The sequence below is a fragment of the Furipterus horrens genome, unplaced genomic scaffold (genome assembly GCF_987537825.1).
Source record: "Furipterus horrens unplaced genomic scaffold, mFurHor1.1.pri manual_scaffold_8, whole genome shotgun sequence".
Lineage (NCBI taxonomy): Eukaryota > Metazoa > Chordata > Mammalia > Chiroptera > Furipteridae > Furipterus > Furipterus horrens.
The window spans coordinates 100,188,974-100,208,676 of NW_028327178.1; the positions used below are offsets into that span (position 1 = coordinate 100,188,974).

The window sequence follows — 19,703 nt, forward strand, 5'->3', positions numbered from 1 at the left end:
TTCCACTTCATTTTTCACATTGTAAAGATATCAAACCCACTGTATTTGTTTGGCTCCATAACCAAAACCATATCCCTCTTTTATATACTCCATTTATTCCAGACATTTATTGAACACCCATGCTGGGCATTTGGAATACAATTTTGAATAAGAAGCTGTATCCCTGCCTTCGTGGAGTGTACTGTCCCTGGAGGAGGAGATGAAGTAAATGGCACAAGTCACAGTGTAATAAGTAGCAGGGCAAGGAGCTACTCTGGTATCAGAAAACGGGGGCCTCTTCACCTCACTTGTGTGGTTGTTGAAGAGCTGATTCTTATGCTGAAATCCAAAGGGTGAGTAGGAGTGAGCCAGGTGGGGGCTGCATTGCAGGCGGAAAGAACAGCTTGGGAGACTTTAAATGGAGGGAACTAGCTGTGAGGACCTGAAAAATACTCAGCTTGGCTGAATTGTCGCGTTTGAGGAGGTGAAAGGAGAGGTAAGGTTGACAATGGTCAAGTCATAAAATGCTTAGAAGTCTGTGTCATTTCAGTTTGACTGCTAGTAAAATATCAGTAAGTCAGGATACAGATTTATGTCCTCATCGAAAAGAAGTCCAAAGTGCGGGGCTATATGGCTGCTCCACAGTGGACAGCGGGGTCCAGTTTGGCTCTTTTTGCTCAGCCATTCCAGGCACGTGGCTTGAATTCTTATTGATGTTTCATGTCTAAGATGGCTGTTGAAGTGTCCACCATCCTGTCCTTGAAACTGGCAGAGAACACGAGAAGAAACTTGGGGATTGGCACAGCACACCCAGCTGTCTGTTCCCACGTCAAGAAGCATTTTTGGAAGTTCTAACTGGTACCATTTCATTTTCATCTTACTGACCAGCATTTACTAACACAAGAAGTGTTTTATAAATGGACATTTTATATACATAGGGATGTGGCATTATCTAGAAGAAAGAAAATTCTGGGGGCTTTTTAGTCAACCTTTCAAGTCATGGAATTACCAATGCATCTGATTTCTTTTCTACCTTTGAAACCTCTCAGAAGCATGCCAGCTCCTGGGAAGGCTGGGTTAGTCCGTTAGTAGGGCACACTGCCATCTTGATAAAATCGGGGTTATGTTACTCCGGAACAAGAGGACAGCAGTCTTTGGATAGGTAGCTAGCAGTTTATATGTTAGAGGCCATGTTAATGAATTTGAACTCTATTGGGAGTAATGAAAGATTACAAGTGGTTGAATTTGCTTGTGACAAAGATAATTCTGGCTGCAATGTAGAGAAGATACCGGAAGAGGACAGGGTCAAGACAGACGTACAACACAATAATCCATGCAAGACATAACAGTGGCCCAGAAGATTGTGGTGATGATCAGCTTACCTGGGTATATATAGCAAATGACATTCATTCAGTAAATATTAGATGTTGGTGTTGGACTGTGTAAGACTGAGCATGGCCTTGGGAGTGTAGTAGTGGCAAAAAATAATGAATGAAAACAAAAAAGCACAGCCCTCTCTTACAGAGTTTAGAGTTCATGGAGGCCAAATGTAAAACTGCAACTCTGACTAGTGCTAGAAAGGAGTTAACAGCCTATTCAGAGAGGTCACGAGGTGTTTCCCTTGAGGAAGTGGCTTTGGGCTGAGCCCTGAAAGAAGAGTAAGAGTAGGCCAGGGGAAGAAGGGCTGGGAGGACTCCTTGCAGAGCACTGACTGGAGGGGACCCAAGTGGATGTCTGGAAACTGGGAGATGATCGCAGTCCCCTAGGTAAAAGGTAATGGGCTGGGGGGTTGGGGGGCCATGGAATATAGAAAAGTGGAAGGAATGAAGAGATATTTAGGAGGCAAATTCTGAAAGATTTGATAGGTGGGTGTGGGAGAGGAAGGGGTCATGGGTGCCACCACTGTTTCTGCCTTGTGCAACAGGATGATTGGGGGGTGATTCACCCAGATGGGGAGTTTAGGAGAGAACCCGGTGTGGGAAGAGGGTCATAAACTTGGTTTTGGACATGAGTCTGAGGTGCTTTTTGAGACATCCAAGGGGTCATGAGTAGGCAGTTGGACCCATGTGTGTGGCTTAAGATGAGGGCGTTGGTGGCAAGTGTGTAGGGTGTAAGTGAAGTCACAGGTGTGAATGAGCGTGCCCAGGGAGAGTGTGTGGAGTGAAAGAAGGGGTCATAGGACCCAGCCTTAAGAGAAACATGAAGTCATTTCTCACATGGAAAAACCATATCATTCCACCCTCTCTTCGTACATCAGATAACCACCCCTGGATCAATGACCTTCAGCTAAATCCCAAAGGTCTTTGTGCCACCCAGGCTGAGTGACAGGGCTGCAGTCTTCCCACAGTCCCATCCCGCTTTCACCCCTGCAGGAGGCCATTTTAAGTGACAGTTCTTAAGTGCTTTTCCTAGCGCTAGGGAGAAACTTGTGGGAGTTTTGTGTTCCTTTTGTCTAGAAGCCGCTGTGTCCAAGCTGAGATCATCCACTAAGCTGGGTGAGGGCCCCGTCTCATGTTGAATTGTGTAGTTTTTCTGGGTTGCTTATGACTGCTGCACACATGGTCTTTGTCCTTTGTCCTGTCTGATTATGGCTGAGCCTTCTTCTGAGCTGTAGCCCATAAGCTCTGCAGTTTTGCTATGCAGGGGTTCTTAGCTCCCGGGATCACCCCACTCCCTTCCAAGGTGAGTGATGAGAAGCCACACTAGCTTGATTGCTGTCAACATGTCAACAAACCTCTTAGTACCCCAGGCACATGATGCTAGGATCTGTGGGGTTTGGGGCAGGGAGCCTGCCTGGGGAGAGGGGTCTGTCTACAGCCCTCCCGAGAAGCAGACTTGTTTGTGAGCCCATGGGGAGCCTTGAGTTCAGCTGCTATGAATCCCAGCGATGCCTGGGGAAGTCTAGGGTTAGCTGAGACCCCAGGACCACTTCCTGTTTGGACAATGACCTCTTCTTCTGCCAAACCACAGGGGCTTGGCTGTCTTCAGAGCCAGCATCTCCAGCTGTCTGTTTCTTGAGGCAACACAGTACCCTTGGAGATGGATGATTTGGAGCGAATCCCAAGGCAAGCAGCCCAGCTTTTGGTCTCTAAGCCACAGCGTGGCTTCTTCTATCTGTTTTATAGACTTATCTTAGACTCTGGAAATGGGGGGAAGAAGACAAACTCATTCTATAGACTCCTGTGTGTGGAGGAAATAGGAGGGGCCACAACCCAGAGGAAGACTCATTAGAAGGCTCACACTGTAGCAGCCCCCAGGAGTGCACAGAACTTGATACTGCGAACAGCATGGCAGTGTGGGGCATAATGGACCTGTGCTACGATATTGTCTCTGTGTTTGTTCATTCAGTATTACTGAGCACCTGTTGTACTGTATGCTAGCCTTCTTGCTTAGGCAACAGAAATACTAAGGTGATGAAAAGCTCTTCCAGGAGCAAGCCTGGCCAAGGATAATGGAAGTATAATGGGGGCTGTAGCAGAAGTGCACAGAAGACTGCAGCACACTAGAGAGGGAGAAGTCTCCTCTGGAGGTAACTGGGTCTTGAATGACGGGGACAGGCAATTTCAAAAGGAAAGAAAGCATAGAAAAACAAAATCATAATCAGAGTGATGGCAGTTATTTTATTTTATTTAAAAATTTTTGAGGTTGATAATGTGGCCTCTAGTCTTGGCTCCATCATGACTCACTGTGATCTTAAAGAATTATCTCAGTTTCTGTCTTGATTTTCTCATCTCTAAAATGGAGATAATAGTACCTACCTCAAAGAGTTGTTAGAGTAAGTGCTATTAAGCATTTACTACATTCCAGATCCTGCATGTATATAACTTTTAATCCTCACAATTACCCTGAAATAGGTTTATCTACTTTAGAGAAAAGGAAAAGTGTCACTCACATTGCTCATGCTCCTGTGGATTAATGGCTGGTGTGGGGATTTGAACCCATATCTGTCTGACATCGAACTCATGGCCTTCCTTCTATTCCATGTCTAGTGGGACAGGAACACTAGATGCAAGTAGAGGTAGTCAGAATGATTTAAAGACACCTCTTTGACACTTCCTCTCTGGTTGGTTGGGATATATCTTAGCAGACCTGCTTTACGCCAAAATTGGCTCTTCATAGAAGTATGGTTGTGGGTTTCACCAAGAGACTGTGTGTAACATTCTTCATGAATGTGATCCCCATAGGGGAGCTGAAAAATCTAAAGCAGAAATTGAACACTGGAACCCCTACAACTTGATAATAAAAAGGCAAACAAGCCACTAAAAAAGAGAGGAGGGTGCAAAAAGATTTTAACAGAATTTTCATGAAAGAAAATACATGAATGGCCCATAAGCACATGAATAGATGCTCAACATCATTAGGTACCGGGGAAATGCAAGTTAAAACCATAATGAAATACCACTACATACATTCCAACATGGCTAAAATGAAAAGGCAAAATTAAAAACAAAAGTTGACTAGGAACTCATATATTGTTGATACAAGTATAAAATGATACATTTTAGAAAGAGGTATGATGGTTTCTTATAAAATTAAACGTACAGACTTGGGGTGGTGAACACACAATATAGTGTACAGATGATGTTTGTGGAATTGTTTGCCTGAACTCTCTATAATTTTGTTAACCTGTGTCACCCCAATAAACAATTAAAAAGAAAAATAAATAAATTATGTGAAATAAAAAAAGAAAATAATACTAGTGGTTAGATTTGATTTCCCAATAAGAGCAAAGGTATTCTTCCTACTTGGTTCTAGTAGAAATTGTCATATTTTGAATAAACATTGTATAATATTTGTGATTTAGAATCAGATTTAAAATCTTATCTTGATGCAACAAGCAGTCAGGCTTTTTCTGGTACTCAGGACAAGCAAAGGAAGTTCGTACGAAGCTTTCTGGGCCACAGAATATCCACCCAACACACTCCACCTACAAATATCTTGAAAACAGAATGACTCCCAGGCCCTCCCATTTCCCTTGGTAACGGCAATCAGAGCCTGTTGGCTTAAATTCTGTGAACTAGTGGAGATACTCTCCCAAGCAGAAGAAAAGAAACCCAGTGATCCTGATCTATTTGAATTTTAATAAAAAGATTGCAAAAAACTGCAAAATTTTTGCTACAGAATTCATCTCAGCTGAATGCCTGTTAGTCTGTCACTTAGGGAGAGTCTCTGTAAAGGGACCTGGCTTTACTCTGCCTGTACCACCAGCCAGCTGTAGGTTGATTGTGGGCATGCCATTTCACCTATCCATTCTTAACTTTAATTTCTTTAGCTGAATGATATCTTTAATGTCTTTTCTAGTTCTAAAATAATATGACTTGATGTTTATAACTGGATATAGGTCTGTTGCCCAAGAATAAACTGGCAAGAAAAAAAGTTAAACATACACCTAACATACTCTTTACTACTAAGTATTTACCCAAAGTAAAGGATAAACATGTGTCTGCAAAGTACAGCGGTCTAGTTTATAATAACTAAACACTTTAAAGAGCTCAGGTTTCCATGAACAGGAGAATGGATAAACTATGGTATACTTCATATAATGCAATACTACACAGCAATAAAAATAAATGGCTGATACACGCAAGAACATGGGATGATTTTCAAAGACATCCTGACATGAAAGAAGTCTTACACAAAAATGCACATACTATATGATGATTTTATTTATATGAATCTCTAGAACAGATTAACTTATTCTGTGAAGGAAAATCAGAACAGTGGTTACCTCTGGAAGGTGGGGAGGGGCAGAAATTGATTGGCAAGGGGCATTAGCCAACTTCCTGGGGCTTTAGGAATGTTCTCTATCTTAGGAGTTTGGGCACACAGCGGTATGCATTTGTCAAGACTCAGTGAATGTGGGCCTCAAGAGTTGTAAATTTCATTGTATTGTATATAAATTTAACACCAAAAGGAAAATGTAAACAAATATTGAATTCTAGTTCATGATATGCATGCTGAAATATTTAGGGGTAAGTGTGCTCATGTCCGCAATTTACTTTGAAATGCATCAAAACATACAATTAATTGAGGGATTTATAGACCGACCTGTGATGAAATATAGTAAAATGTTAATAGTGAAGTCTAGGTGATGGGGAGACAGGTGTTCATTCTTTCAACTTTGCTGTATGTTTGAATTTTTCATAAAAAAATAGCCAGTTATTTGAGGGCTTTGCGGGAAAGCTCTGCCACCAGAGGGGCCGGCTAGTCTCCGGACCAAGCAAATGGAGACACTAGAAGCGGAGGGAGAGCAAGAGCAAAGCCTTGTTACCTCGCAAGTAATTAACCTTTTTCAGTTTGTTATCTCAGCTATCACAGAGGGACAATGGCAGTAGCGGCACTCAGTATTACTAAGCATTTTCTCGTGGGTGGGAATACCTCAAAGTTGGGGATCCTCAATCCAGCGCCCGGCCACGCTCCACGCCTACCGCCCTTTATACCCTCCCAACGCCCACTTCAAATGTAGCCCTGATGGGGCTAACCTGGTCGTTGCTCTGGTAACCGCACCCCGGTTTCCAGGATGATACCGGAAGTCGGTCCTTATTCGCTCTTTCTATTGGAGCCTGGCGTCTCGTGGAGGCGGGCGCTGTTGGAGGGCGGAAGCAGCCGCAGGCATGGCGGCGGCCGCGCCGCCCGCTCTGTTGGTGCTGCTGCTGCTGCTGGGGCCGGGTGGCTGGGGGCATGCACAGCCCCCACGCGACAGCCTACGGGAGGAGCTCGTCATCACCCCCGCTGCCTTCCGGAGACGTAGCGGCCACATTCCAGTTCCGCACGCTCTGGGATTCGGAGCTGCAGCGGGAGGAAGGTGAGAGAACGAGACTGACCGGAAAACAATATCTGGGGCACCTGCTGAAAGTGGGTGGAGGCAAGCTTGGGGGGCGGGGCCTAGCCCCTGGGCGGGGTTCCGGCCCGTGGGCGTGAACTGGACAAGTGGGTCCACGGGGCAAGGATGGGATAGTTATCGGCACACCCCATTATACCGTTGGTGAAACTAAGGCTCGGAGAGGGGCGGCGACTCCTAGTCCAGCTCTTTCCGCAGCTCCAGGCTGCCGCTCTGCACCTAAGTTAGCGCTCCCTGCCCACAACACTGAGGATGATGTTGCCTGTTCCCATTTCTACTGGGTGCTAAGTTCTGTGAAAGATTGCTAGGAGGAAATTAGAGTTGTAGAGAGGTAAAGAGTACTTGTTCAAGATCACATCGCTGGTAAGTACATGACAGTCTGGTCTGGAATTCAGATCTCTCTGATCCCAGAGCCTGGGGGCTACGGTTTCTTTGGTGTAGCTGAGAAGGCTCCCTCCAGGGTCATTCCTCACCTGCTCCTCCTTCTCTAGTTTCTCATTATAGACTCTTCCCCAAAGCCCTGGGGCAATTGATCTCCAAGTATTCTCTCCGGGAGCTGCACCTGTCACTCACACAAGGCTTTTGGAGAACTCGATACTGGGGACCACCCTTCCTGCAGGCTCCATCAGGTGCAGAGCTCTGGGTCTGGTTCCAGGACACCGTCACTGAGTGAGTGCCCACCTTGAGGCCTATTGCAGGCCATGAAGGGAATGTGGCAGGGAAGGTGTTGTCATCTTGCTACTGCCCTTGGGGGCAGTAGTTGGAGCAGGCTGTAATTCCATGAAGGTAAAGCTGCCTTAGAAGTAAGCAATAATGTTACCACTGAGTGGCATACTTTACTTTGCTGAATATACTTCCTTTCCCTACTGCGTCCAGACCTGAAGTAGCACATGCATATCTCTGCAGAGGCAGATAAGAAATAATTGAAGCTTACTTGGATTCAAGGCCAAACAAAACATGGGTGGGCTAGAATTGGCCTACAAGATGCCAGATCTCCATATTAAAGGAGTTACTTTTGTTTGGAAGTGGTAGGGCTAGGCACTACTATGTACCACAATTTCCTCTTCAATCCAATATGGAAAATCAATAGCAGAAGTATGAGTTTTTTAAAAGTTGGGGGCAATAGGGAGTAGTGGGGACTGTGGCAGGCTAGAGAGCTTCAGAGGACAGCTGCCACTCATCCCCTATGGATTGTTCCCATGGGTATAGAGGCCCACTGTGTGAAAATTGGCAAATTTAAATATCAGGAAGGAATTTAAAAATGTAAGACATGCTGTGTGGGTGAGTGTTGTGCACAGCATATGAAACCCGGTTCTGGTTTGGGTAGAGCTTTCAGGCTTCAAGTGTGCAGCGTTTATTTGAGGCTTAAGACTTGGAGCAATGGAAAAGCTCTGAACAGAGGATTATCAATAAAACCCAGGACAGCACTAAGGTGATATCAAGTGAGGAGCAAGCAGTGACCCCACAACTTCTGCCTAAACACTGGCTGCCTTGCCTTTTTCCCCATCTGTTCTGCTATCACAGTCTCCACTCAGCTTGTAACTGCCTATAATATGGAGTTGATGTTTAGATTTTTAGTTTTATGCTTTCTATGGTTAATATAGAGATCAAATCTGTTCTGATATTTCTCTTAAGGAAAAAAACACATCATTTAATTTTTTTATTTTTTAATCCTAGAATGCTTATTTTCTCTTGTTCATTGAGTCATTTTAGATGTAAGACTTCCCACCCTGAAGGTAGAACCAGGACTTACCTTCCTGCCCAGGGTATTCACAGGGAAGTACATTCTTTTGCCCAACTGAGCATACCTCAGTGCGGGTCAGTGAGTGTTGTCAGGTGTGGGGCTCTTCACATGGTGTTGAGAAACACACATAGGTGAGTCAGACTTGCTCCCTGTCCTCTGGTTGCTCTAAGCCTGGTTGAGGAGAAACAGTGTTTAGGACAGGATGCTACCACCACCTAGCCATTTCCCCAGAGGGACCTGGGGAGAGGCTTGGATGGTCTGACCCGCAGCAGCACAGGTAGAGGCTGTGGTTGAGGAGGGCAGGAAAGGCTTCCTGGAGGAGGGAGCCTCCCTGAAGGTGGGCAGAGAGGAGTGAGTAAGGCATTGCCAGGCAGGAGGAGGAATCACTGGAGCAAAGACATGTGTGGCTGCAGGGCTTGAGGAGGAGGGGGCTGAGCAGGGGCCATGATGTTGTTCCAGCTCCATCAGCTATCTAGTCTAAGTTGTGGCAGCCAGTGCAGCCTTTGGGAAGGGAGCAGAGACAGCCCCGGGACAGTGAGTGGGTCTGTGTTTCCATCCAGTGTGGATAAGTCTTGGAAGGAGCTCAGTAACGTCCTCTCAGGGATCTTCTGCGCCTCTCTCAACTTCATCGACTCCACCAACACGGTCACTCCCACTGCCTCCTTCAAACCCCTGGGGCTGGCCAATGGTGAGAAGCCCCTGCAGCCCTTTCCTTCTTCCTGTTGCCTCTGGCCCAGACCTTGCCTCCTTTCCCCTCAGCTTCCTCTTTCCTCAGTGGGGCCAAATCATAGCTCCCCTGGCTGTGTGGGCCCCAGAAGAAGGCTTCCTGAGACTGTGCCTTCTCCCGAGGGGAGTAGCGGGTCCCACTCCCAGCTGGGACTGTTAGGGTGGTGGTGCCAGAGAGGTGTATGGGGAGAAGGAGGGGTCATCCCCATAACTGGCGTGTGGGTCCTGAGGAGTGGGGTCCAAGGCTCGCCCTGGACAGACTTCTGTCCCCCACAGGCACTGATCACTATTTCCTGCGCTACGCTGTGCTGCCGCGGGAGGTTGTCTGTACCGAGAACCTCACCCCGTGGAAGAAGCTCTTGCCCTGTAGTTCCAAGGTGAGGCCAGGATGGTCTTAACATGGGTGGGAGCCCCAGAAGTGGATGGAGTTGGCAGGTGCCCTTTTACTGCTAGTCAGCTGGGTGTATTCACAGATGACCTCTGCTAGGTACCCAGGTTCCCCGGGCACTGATGTTTTATCTCTTCCCACCTCCTCCAGGCAGGCCTCTCCATGCTGCTGAAGGCTGATCGCTTGTTCCACACTAGCTACCACTCCCAGGCAGTGCATATCCGCCCTGTTTGCAGAGTGAGTCAAGGGGCATGGGGGTGGGTGCCATCCAGAGGCTCTGAGAGAAAGTGCAGGTAAAGCACGCAGCCCAGGGTCTGGGAAGGCCTGAGCCAGTAGTAAGTGCTGGACACAATGATGACTTCTCAGGGCATTGGCCACGCACCAAGGAAACCGAGTGGTTGCCTGGCAAGCACTCAGTAAATCTTTGTCGTGGAGCGTAGTGGTTCAGAATAGCTATGCGGCGCACCTGCTAGCTCAGTTACTCACCAGCTGGCATGACCTTGAGCAAATCGTTTTGTTTCCCTGAGCCTGGTTTCCCCATCTGTCAAATGAGAGCAGTCGTAGTAGCAGTGGTTCCTGCGGTTGTTGGCCACGGTTCCCCCCACTGAAGCACAGGAAGCTGCTGGCGCAGGGTATGGCACAGGGTCACGTGCTCATGAGTGGTAGCAAACTGATGGATGGGAGGATGCGTAGTAGACAAGGAACCAGCCAAGGTAGGAGTCCCTGGGGCTCTGTGGCTGGAGTGATGTGTCCTCATTGTTGCTGTCTGGCCCCTGTGGTAGGATGCTCGCTGTACCAGCATCTCCTGGGAGCTGAGGCAGACCCTTTCCGTTGTATTTGACGCCTTTGTCACGGGGCAAGGGAAGAAAGGTAAGCTGCCACGGCCGCTCGCTTCTGCTCACCCGTCGCCAGCCCCGCCCTGCCTGTGCACACCAGCCCCCCCTCACCCCTGCCGTCTGCTCCTCAGACTGGTCCCTCTTCCGGATGTTCTCCCGGACCCTCACGGAGCCCTGCCCCCTGGCTTCGGAGAGCCGCGTCTATGTGGACATCACCGGCTACAACCAGGTACCAAGGTCTCCAGCCCTACACACTGTCCGCCTCCCCAAGGCCAGCCTGCCCCTGTGCTCCCTTCTCAGCCCTGCCCTTGTATCCCCAGGACAATGAGACACTGGAGGTGAACCCGCCCCCCCTCACCACCTACCAGGACATCATCCTGGGTACCCGCAAGACCTATGCCATCTACGACTTGCTCGACACGGCTGTGGTCAACAGCTCACGCAACCTCAACCTCCAGCTCAAGTGGAAGAGACCCGCAGACAATGGTGGGTGTGGGTGGGCCACCGCAGGCTGAGATGTCGTCTCCTGGGGAGACCTGCCTCACTACCACGAGCTAACAGCCTCGTGTTTAGACCCAGATCTCTAGGGTCAGCCATCTAACTGCATTTCTTTAAAGCGCTCAGACTGAGGGCAGTTCCCGACCTTACTGGATGAGATCATTAATTTAAAGTATGGAGTTTGTTCATGTATGCATTTAGTCAACAAATATTTTCTGAAGACAAAAGATACCCTGCATTTGAGAAACGTAATGTCTACTAGTTGAGGCAGACATCAAACAATTAATTATGATCATGTTCAATGTTACCAAGAGGAAATGCAGAATATCACGAGAGCACCTGGTGTGGGTTGGAAGGGGCGCAGAGCTCAGCATACGTAAATATTTAGGAAATAATAGTAATTCTATTACTGCTGTGGGCTGGGGAAGATGGGGATGATCCCAGAATGCAGGTTTCCTGGTTCTGATAGAAGAGTTCTTCCCGGTCCCCTTCCTGGCCTTGAGACTCTGAATGTGGCCTGGGGGGTGGGAGTGGGGAGTGACTGTTCCTTTAGGAGCCGTTAGCTGCTGCCTTTGGTCTCTGCAGCAGCCCCCCCAGTGCCCTTCCTGCACACCCAGCGGTATGTGAGCGGCTACGGGCTGCAGAACGGGGAGCTGAGCACGCTGCTGTACAACGCGCACCCTTACCGGGCCTTCCCCGTGCTGCTCCTGGACACCGTGCCCTGGTACCTGCGGCTGTACGTGCACACGCTCACCATCACCTCCAAGGGCAAGGAGAACAAACCAAGTGAGAGCCGAGTCCCCCGTCCCCCGCTCCCCGCCAAACCCTCATTTCTCGAGATCATTTTTGAAATCCATAACCCAGAAAAGCTACACAGGCAGAAAGAGTTCGAAATAGTTTGACAGATGGAAAGGGTGGCCTCATCAATGCCCGATCTGGAGTAATTTATAAAGCAAAAACAATGAAAACACCTAGGACTGGTGATTCTTACTAAGACCTTCGGAGGGCAGTAGTGGCCTGCACTCTCCCGCTTTCTCCTTCCCGGGGCCCCAGGCACAGTCTTTTGCCATGAGTCATGGGCCCTTTAAGGCAGAGGGTCAGCCAGAGCAACGGAGGCCTGGGGACCAGACGATCACAGACCTGGGGATGCCTTCTGCTGCCTTGGGAGGGAAGAAGTGTTGTTTTTCAATTTTATATTTATTTTCTATTATTTTTCTGAAGAGGAGTTACTCTTTCCCGATTGCTGACCCTTAGGTGCCAGGCATAGCACTAAGTAAGGCACTTGTTTTCCTCTGGAGTGGAGAGGGGCGAATGCTACAGAAAAGACTTCTCAGCAAGAGGTTAGAGCACATTCCAGGTGGCCGGACTTAAGGTCTTCTTTAAAACTCTGTCGTTTCCCATATTTTCAAGGCTGCGGTTAATAGTTGTCCTTATTTTCAGTACCATGGCTTGTTCCACCTTCAAAGGATCTTCAAACATCCTACCTATGTATTTTATAGGGTTTTTTTGTTGTTGTTGTTTGTTTTGTTTTTACCTTTTGCTCTGGAAAATTTCAAACACACACCCAAGTGTAATCCGCCCCCCTGTACACATGGGCGGCTTCCTGTCGTTTGTGTTTCATCTCTCCCCCTCCCCCCGCTTTTTTTGTTTGGTTATTTTTCTGCTGCCGTATCTTAAAACAAGTCCCAGGCATCGTAGCAGTTCACCCTGAAATACTGCGCTTCGGTATATATCGCTAGCAGGTAAAAAAGGCGGGGCCTGTCATCATTCCTGTTCTCCCCAGTGGCCTTAAAAATAGCTTTTTAGAATTGCTTTGTTTAAATCGGGATGTAAACCAAGTCCTCACATTGCATCTGCTTGATTCGCTCTTCGGTGTCTCTCCTTTTAATTAATAGACCCTTCTTTAAAAGAACAATTACAGATCTGCAGGAAAATGGAGCAGAAAGTACAGGAGCTCCCGTATGCGCCCTCTCGCCCCACCCACCGCTTCCGCTGTTGTTCACACCTCGTGTTGGTGTGGTACCCCTATGTCTCAATCCGCGGCGGTTGGTGCATAGAATGTTCTGCATTCTGGGTTTGTCCTTGTGTCTGTGTTTAACATGTTCCTCTATCCCCTATATTTTTTGGGTATTGATGGAAAGTATTAGAGACTTGATTAGATTCAGGTCCCCTGTTTTGGGCAGGAAAATGTCCCAGGCGGTTCTGTGAACTTCCTGATGTCCCCTGCCCAGTTTTTGCGGTGTGAAGATGGATTAATTGTTAGTTGTCTGCCCGGACAGCTGCCCTGGAAACATAATTTTCCTTCTTTGAGACCCTACTCCCTTTCCTGAGCCTGCCTGGCTTCTCTGATCCAGAGCCCACCTCTGGGCGCCCAGATCCAGGCCTCAAGGCCTCAGTAGGTGGGGCAGGAGGTGCAGGCAGTCTGACCCCAGGAAGGAGGTGTGAGTGACGCCTGAGCCTTGCCTGTCTCCAGGTTACATCCACTACCAGCCTGCCCAGGACCGGCTGCAGCCCCACCTCCTGGAGATGCTGATTCAGCTGCCAGCCAACTCTGTCACCAAGGTCTCCATCCAGTTTGAGCGGGCGCTGCTCAAGTGGACCGAGTACACCCCAGATCCCAATCACGGCTTCTATGTCAGGTGGGCTCCGTCCCTCACACGCTGCCCCCACCCTCCCGACCCACCTTCTCTGCCACCAACCCTGGTGGGGCGCCAGTGAGAACATCCCTCACGCAGTACCTGCCTGCTTCTCTGCAGCCCGTCTGTCATCAGTGCCCTCGTGCCCAGCATGGTGGCAGCCAAACCTGTGGACTGGGAAGAGAGTCCCCTCTTCAACAGCCTGTGAGTGTGATGTCAGCTGCCTGGTTCTGGGTACAGCAACACAGATGATCTGGTTCCTGCAGGGTGGGCTGGGGTTCAGTGGGGCCCTTCCCCCAGCAACGTGCAGATTTAACTCAATCCTAATGACAGCCCCCGTGGTCTGTAATGTTCGTACAGACTTTATAAAATGATTCTAAAGTGCTTCTGAAGAATAAATAGGCGAGAAGAGCAGTATTTCAAGCTTACATCTACTCATCGACGCTCTTAACCAATATTCTGTTAAGCACTTACTGAATACAGGTATTTTAGAGAATGCTCACTGCCCAACAGTGGACAGAACAGACTTGCCCCTGCCTGGCTAATGCCGCCAGTTCGAGGGGAGATTGTGTTCCAGAGAGCAGTGGGGTCGAGGCGGTGCTGGGGGTAATCCGGTGGGTGATCCAGGAAGGCTTCTCTGAGGAGACAGCCTTTAGGCTGAGACCAGAAGGCTAGGGAAGAGGCAGCCAGGTGAAGGCAGGGCCCCCCTCCTCTCCATCAAACAAGGCAGCTCTCCGCCAGGTTCATGTACTGAGCCTTCATCTGAGACATCTTTTGTTGGAAAGGTTTGGAAATCCTTACCGCCAAGCACGGCCCAGTGCGGCCCCAGGGGGGCCGGGGGTGAGGTGGGCGGAGCAGGGGTCCGGCCTCAGCGCCCCTTCCTGGCCCCCAGGTTCCCGGTCTCTGACAGCTCTAGCTACTTCGTGCGGCTGTACACGGAGCCGCTGCTGGTGAGCCTGCCCACGCCGGACTTCAGCATGCCCTACAACGTCATCTGCCTCACGTGCACGGTGGTGGCCGTGTGCTACGGCTCCTTCTACAACCTCCTCACCCGGACCTTCCACATCGAGGAGCCCAAGAAGGGCGGCCTGGCCAAGAGGCTGGCGAACCTCATTCGGCGTGCCCGGGGCGTCCCCCTGCTCTGAACACGACCGCCCCCTGCACAGCGGGGCTGCTGTTTCTCTCTGGGGAGGGCTGGTGGTGTCCCCAAGAGCTGCTTCTGCCACTTGCTCTCCCCAGAGTTCGCTCTTGAACCAAAACTGCCCCGGACTAGACCAGGGCCTAGAGCTGCACCGTGCAGTACAGTAGCAACGAGCCAGATGTGGCATTTGAATTTAAATTAAGTTAAGATTTCATCTCCTCAGCCGTACCAGCTGCATTTCAAGGGCTCAGTCCCCAGAAGGGAAGTGGCTCCTGTACCGGACAGCGCAGACAGACGTTTCCATCTTTGCGGAAAGTCCTGTTGCACAGCACTGGCCTCGGTGACGGGGCATGCTGGAGGATTTCTATCACTGTGTGGCACGTGGGCATTACTGGTTGTGGAATAAAATGTGGCTGCTTCCTCGGTCTTTGCCTCCTGTCTCCTTGAGGGCTGGGAAGAGCTGGGGACTAGGGCTTATTTGCTGAGTACCTGAACCGGAACTCCTACCCCCTAAAACAAACTAACCTTCCCTGTCTCCTCCCATCTCAGCCAGTCTGCTAACTCCTCCCCCACCAGCCTCATCTGAACCCGTGGCTTTGCCTGGGGGTGTTTACGTAAGCACATCCATGACCACGAAGATGAATCATCCTCTGCCTTGTCATCCTGGGTCCCTGTGTGGTCCTTTTTCAGTATTTTTCCCATTGCAGTAAGCACCTACGAGCCTGCTGTCACATAGGAAAACCAGCCCCTTGATAGCAACTGATTTGATAATAATTGATCCCCTGGCTGTGGTGTGGAGACTAGACTGTAGGAGGGAAGAATGGACACTGGGCGGTCAATAAGGCGGTGATGGAGTCATCAAGAAGAGGGGGGCCGGGTGGTAGCAGTAGGGGTGGTGAGCAGTTGTTGGAGTTAGGGATGAATGTTGGAGGTAGACCCTCAGGACTGACTCGGGGACTCAGTGGGGTGGAATCTATGCACCCACGCATTCAGTGATTAATAGTTCATTAACTATTCACTCAGTGCTTAAAATATATGTAGTCCTTTGCAAAATATGCGTTTGACATAATCCCTGCCTTACTCACAACCTAGAGACAGAGATAGATAAACTAAAACACATTGGAGTAAGTGCTGTGATTCAGTGAACCCGGGGAAGGGTTGATTCGTTTTCTGGGAGAGGAGAAAACGGTTAGTTCTGACTCGGCACATGGCTGGTGCTAGCTCTTGTCCCGTCTCCTCCCCCCACCCCCCTCTCTCTCTCCGATGCGTGGTGTCATTATTTATTAGTGGCATTTCACTGAATTGCTACTTTAAAATAGTTACTTACACATTTTACCAACTTTAACTTGATTATGTCTTAATTAAAATAGGAAGAACCATGGACGTTCCATGCAATGGAAGTTCCATCTCTTGATGTGAGCTACTGATTAAACACTCTATTGTATGTGTTGTTTTTACTTTAAAATAAATATTTTTAATACTCGTTTTTAAACTGTGTAAGCATCAGAAAATAGAAATTATTTTAAATACCAGTCAAAAGCTATCCTCCATCTTCCAGAGCTCAAATCTCGGTAAGTAGAGTTAAGAGCATGGCAGGAAGTGGGGAAATAAAGGGGGAAACCCCCTTTCTCCCTCTGTTCATTCCACCTTGAGCTCAGGGCAAGGTGGGCTATTCAGCACGCTCTTCCTGATGTGATCTCACATGACCTAGGTTAGCTCCGGGCCAAGTAGAGGGGATGTCGGGACATCTGAGAGGTGTGGGGTTGAGCCACACAAGTGACGCCACCAACGGTCTTGTCTGGCAGTCCAGGTTCTGGCTTCTCATACTGCTGTTTCATCTCGGGCAGCAGTTTTCCTTTTAACAAGGGGAAGTGGTTGGACTAGATGGAGGACAAGAGGAGAAGATAATGAAGCAGGTAGGTGTGGTGGTCAGGGCAGACCCCCATCTGGTATTCAAAAAATTGTGTAACAATGGGATTTTACTTAATCTTAAAAAGGAAGGGAATTCTGAGACATGCTGCAACATAGATAAGCCTAGAGACATCATGCTAAGTGAAATAAGCCAGACCTAGAGTACTTAAATTTGTGGGAACAGAAAGAGAAATAGGGGTTGCCAGAGCTGGGGGGTGAAGGGAATGGGGAGTTCATTTTATTTATTTTTAGAGGGAAGAGAAGGAAGGGATAAAGAGAGGGAGAGAAACATCAATGTCCTAGAGATACATTCATCACTGCCTCTCACATGCTCCCAGTTGGGGACCTGGCCCACAACCCAGGCATGTGCCCTGATGGAAATCGAACCAGCGACCTTTGATTCACAGCCAGTACTCAATCCACTGAGCCACATCAGCCAGGGCTATTTATTTATTTTTTTATTTATCTTTAAAATTAAAAAAATTTTAATCGATACTCATTTTTACTCATCACAATTTTTAATAAAGCAATATTAAATATTTTATTTATTTATTTTTAGAGAGAGGGGAATGGAGGGAGAAAGAAAGGGAGAGAAACATCAATGTATAGCTGCCTCTTGCGTGCCCCAAATTGGGGACAGGGTCTGCAACCCAGGCATGTGCCCTGACTGGGAATTGAACGGGCCACCCTTTGAGCCACACCAGCCAGGGCAGCCCTTATTTATTTTGTGCATCACAACTATAAAATGGCTTGAACAGTGCCATTTAACCATTTACAAAGTACAGCTACACAATATTCTGCATTTTATTTGGGATGTAATGAATGTACCCTGGCTCCCATTTCTACCACTTCTGAAGAGATACAAAGGTAACTACGTCAAAAGCTTTCAGTTTTTCCTTTGTTTTCAACGCTCAGCCACTAGATGATTGTATGAGTGGATCTTGCACATCATTTAGGTCTCAGTTCAAAAGCCAACTCTTCAGAGATCACTTCCCTGGTCCCCTCCACCCCCTACTCACAATGATGTGACCCAGCTTTTTTTATTTTATTTTTTTTTACAGCATTTATTGATATTTTCCATTTAGTAATTTATTTGTTTATTTTATTCACTAGAGAATATACTCCATGAGGGCAGATACTTCGTTCATCTGGTTTACCACTGTTACACTGATCTATTGTGCAGAATGAACCATCCCAAAACTAGTGACTTGAAACAAGTTATTTTTTTTGTGGTCTTGTGGGTCTACCTGGATCAGCTGGGGTTCTGTTTGGGGTTCTGTATGGGGTTCTTCGTGCCAGGCACTTTCTTAGTGCTTTACATTTGTAATTGCAGATAGCCCTTCAAAGGTGCCCACGGGGAAGGCGTCATCATCCCATTTTACACATAGGAAACTGAGACTCGTACAAAGTATGGGGATTGCTGGGTACCTCAGAGGGCAAATGTGGCAGAATGAGTTCCCTGTCCTCATGTGGTGGCAAAGTCTCGGAGTAACTCTGAGAGAGGTGATCTCCGACGGTGGTAGAATAGAATAGAATAGTACCCAGTGCCACTCCCTGCGCATGTATTCTGCGGCAAGCATTGCACATATATCTCCACCTTGAAACCTCATCCATCTTAAAGACAAAAACAGCTGAAGCTCAGTTTAATTTCTTCTCCAGCGTCACATAACCGATCACGGCAGGAATTAGGATTCCAATTCAAGACCCTTTGACTCCAAAGACTGTCCTCTAAAAAAAGGTTTGAAGGCTGTGTCCTCAAAGACCCTGGGGGGTCACAAAAGGGGACTTGGGTGCTTCAAATAGTGAACCAAATTTTTATGAGTTTTTTTTTTGTTGTTGTTGTTTTTGTTTTTTTGCACTGAGACAATGCGGGAAATTTTTTTTTAAAAAAAATTTGGTTTGTGCAATATTTACATCATGAAGTCCTTAACTGGGAGTTGGGGGTGGGGGCAAGGACTGAGAAAATGCCTTTGGGTTTGGATGAGACACTTGGCGGTGACCTGGGTATGAGCGGTTAGAGCTCACTGGTTCCTAGCAAGAGAAACAAATTCGGGCCATTCTAAGCAGAGAAGGGACTTGTGAAAATGGTGTGGGCATGGAGTGGGCATCTATTCTCCCTTCACTGGAGCAGCCTTAAGTGTGTTGCTGTTGGATCCTTCATCTTGCAGCCCGTAGAAATGGGGGGAAAGCTAAAAGAATCCAGCTTGGGAAGAATGATAAAGCAAAAGCGAGGTCTTCTCAGGGCCCCTCTGAACAAATGCCTTACACTTTTAGGTCTTTAGTCATTCATTGCTCCAGGTTAAAATTCCAGGGAGAGCCCCTCTTTGTCCAGTGGTAGGGCAGGCACTTGCTTTGTGTTTTTTGTTTTTATCAGCAGGCCCTCCCTGAATCACCTGTCCTGGGTAGAAAGAGTCATTCCTGTTATCAGGAAGAGGAACAAACGAATGCTAAGTAACAAAACAACAAAATAGACAATATGTTCAGAGAGAGTTTTCCATGAAGTGAAGGAAGTTTGTGTGGGTCCAATGGTCCAAGAGGATAAGACCCCATTGTACGGTTAAAGACACCCTGTTTGTTCCTGGGAATTTTTGAAATCTTCAAGGTTACCTTGTTTATAGTCATTTTAGAGAGGGAGTGTCTACATCTGACTAATATCACCTCCCTTGTAAACCTTTCTTTCTTTCCTATTTCCTTTCTTCCTTTTATTCTCTGATAAATATTATTTTATGACCAGGAAGTCATATTCAAAGTCTTTGATGCATCATCTATGCTAACCTCAGATGTGTGTGTGTGTGTGTGTGTGTTTAACATTAAAATCATTGGGACCACATGACTCAAAGCTTTTGGCAAGTGTCTTCTGTTTTACTGGCTGTGTTTCTACCAGTAAGTCACAGCTGAATTTCAGTTTATTTATTTGTAATACATGAATAATAATACTTAATTCATAAGATTGTTAAGTAAACGCTAGCTACCTTTTACTGAATACTAACTATGAAACTGCCC

The 19,703-nt window shown here is 47.7% G+C and overlaps 1 protein-coding gene across 1 annotated transcript; it reads left to right on the plus strand.

The window, feature by feature from the left end:
- The first annotated feature begins 6,578 nt into the window (after positions 1 to 6,578).
- Positions 6,579 to 15,215, plus strand: PIGT (phosphatidylinositol glycan anchor biosynthesis class T). The gene is given in 13 exon segments (XM_090286471.1): positions 6,579 to 6,707; positions 6,709 to 6,784; positions 7,312 to 7,489; positions 9,125 to 9,252; positions 9,567 to 9,667; positions 9,829 to 9,915; positions 10,461 to 10,548; positions 10,646 to 10,743; positions 10,835 to 11,000; positions 11,598 to 11,798; positions 13,486 to 13,651; positions 13,769 to 13,852; positions 14,541 to 15,215. Coding segments are annotated over 13 exon segments (1,740 nt in total). The 5' UTR covers positions 6,579 to 6,593; the 3' UTR covers positions 14,794 to 15,215.
- The last annotated feature ends 4,488 nt before the right edge of the window (positions 15,216 to 19,703 follow it).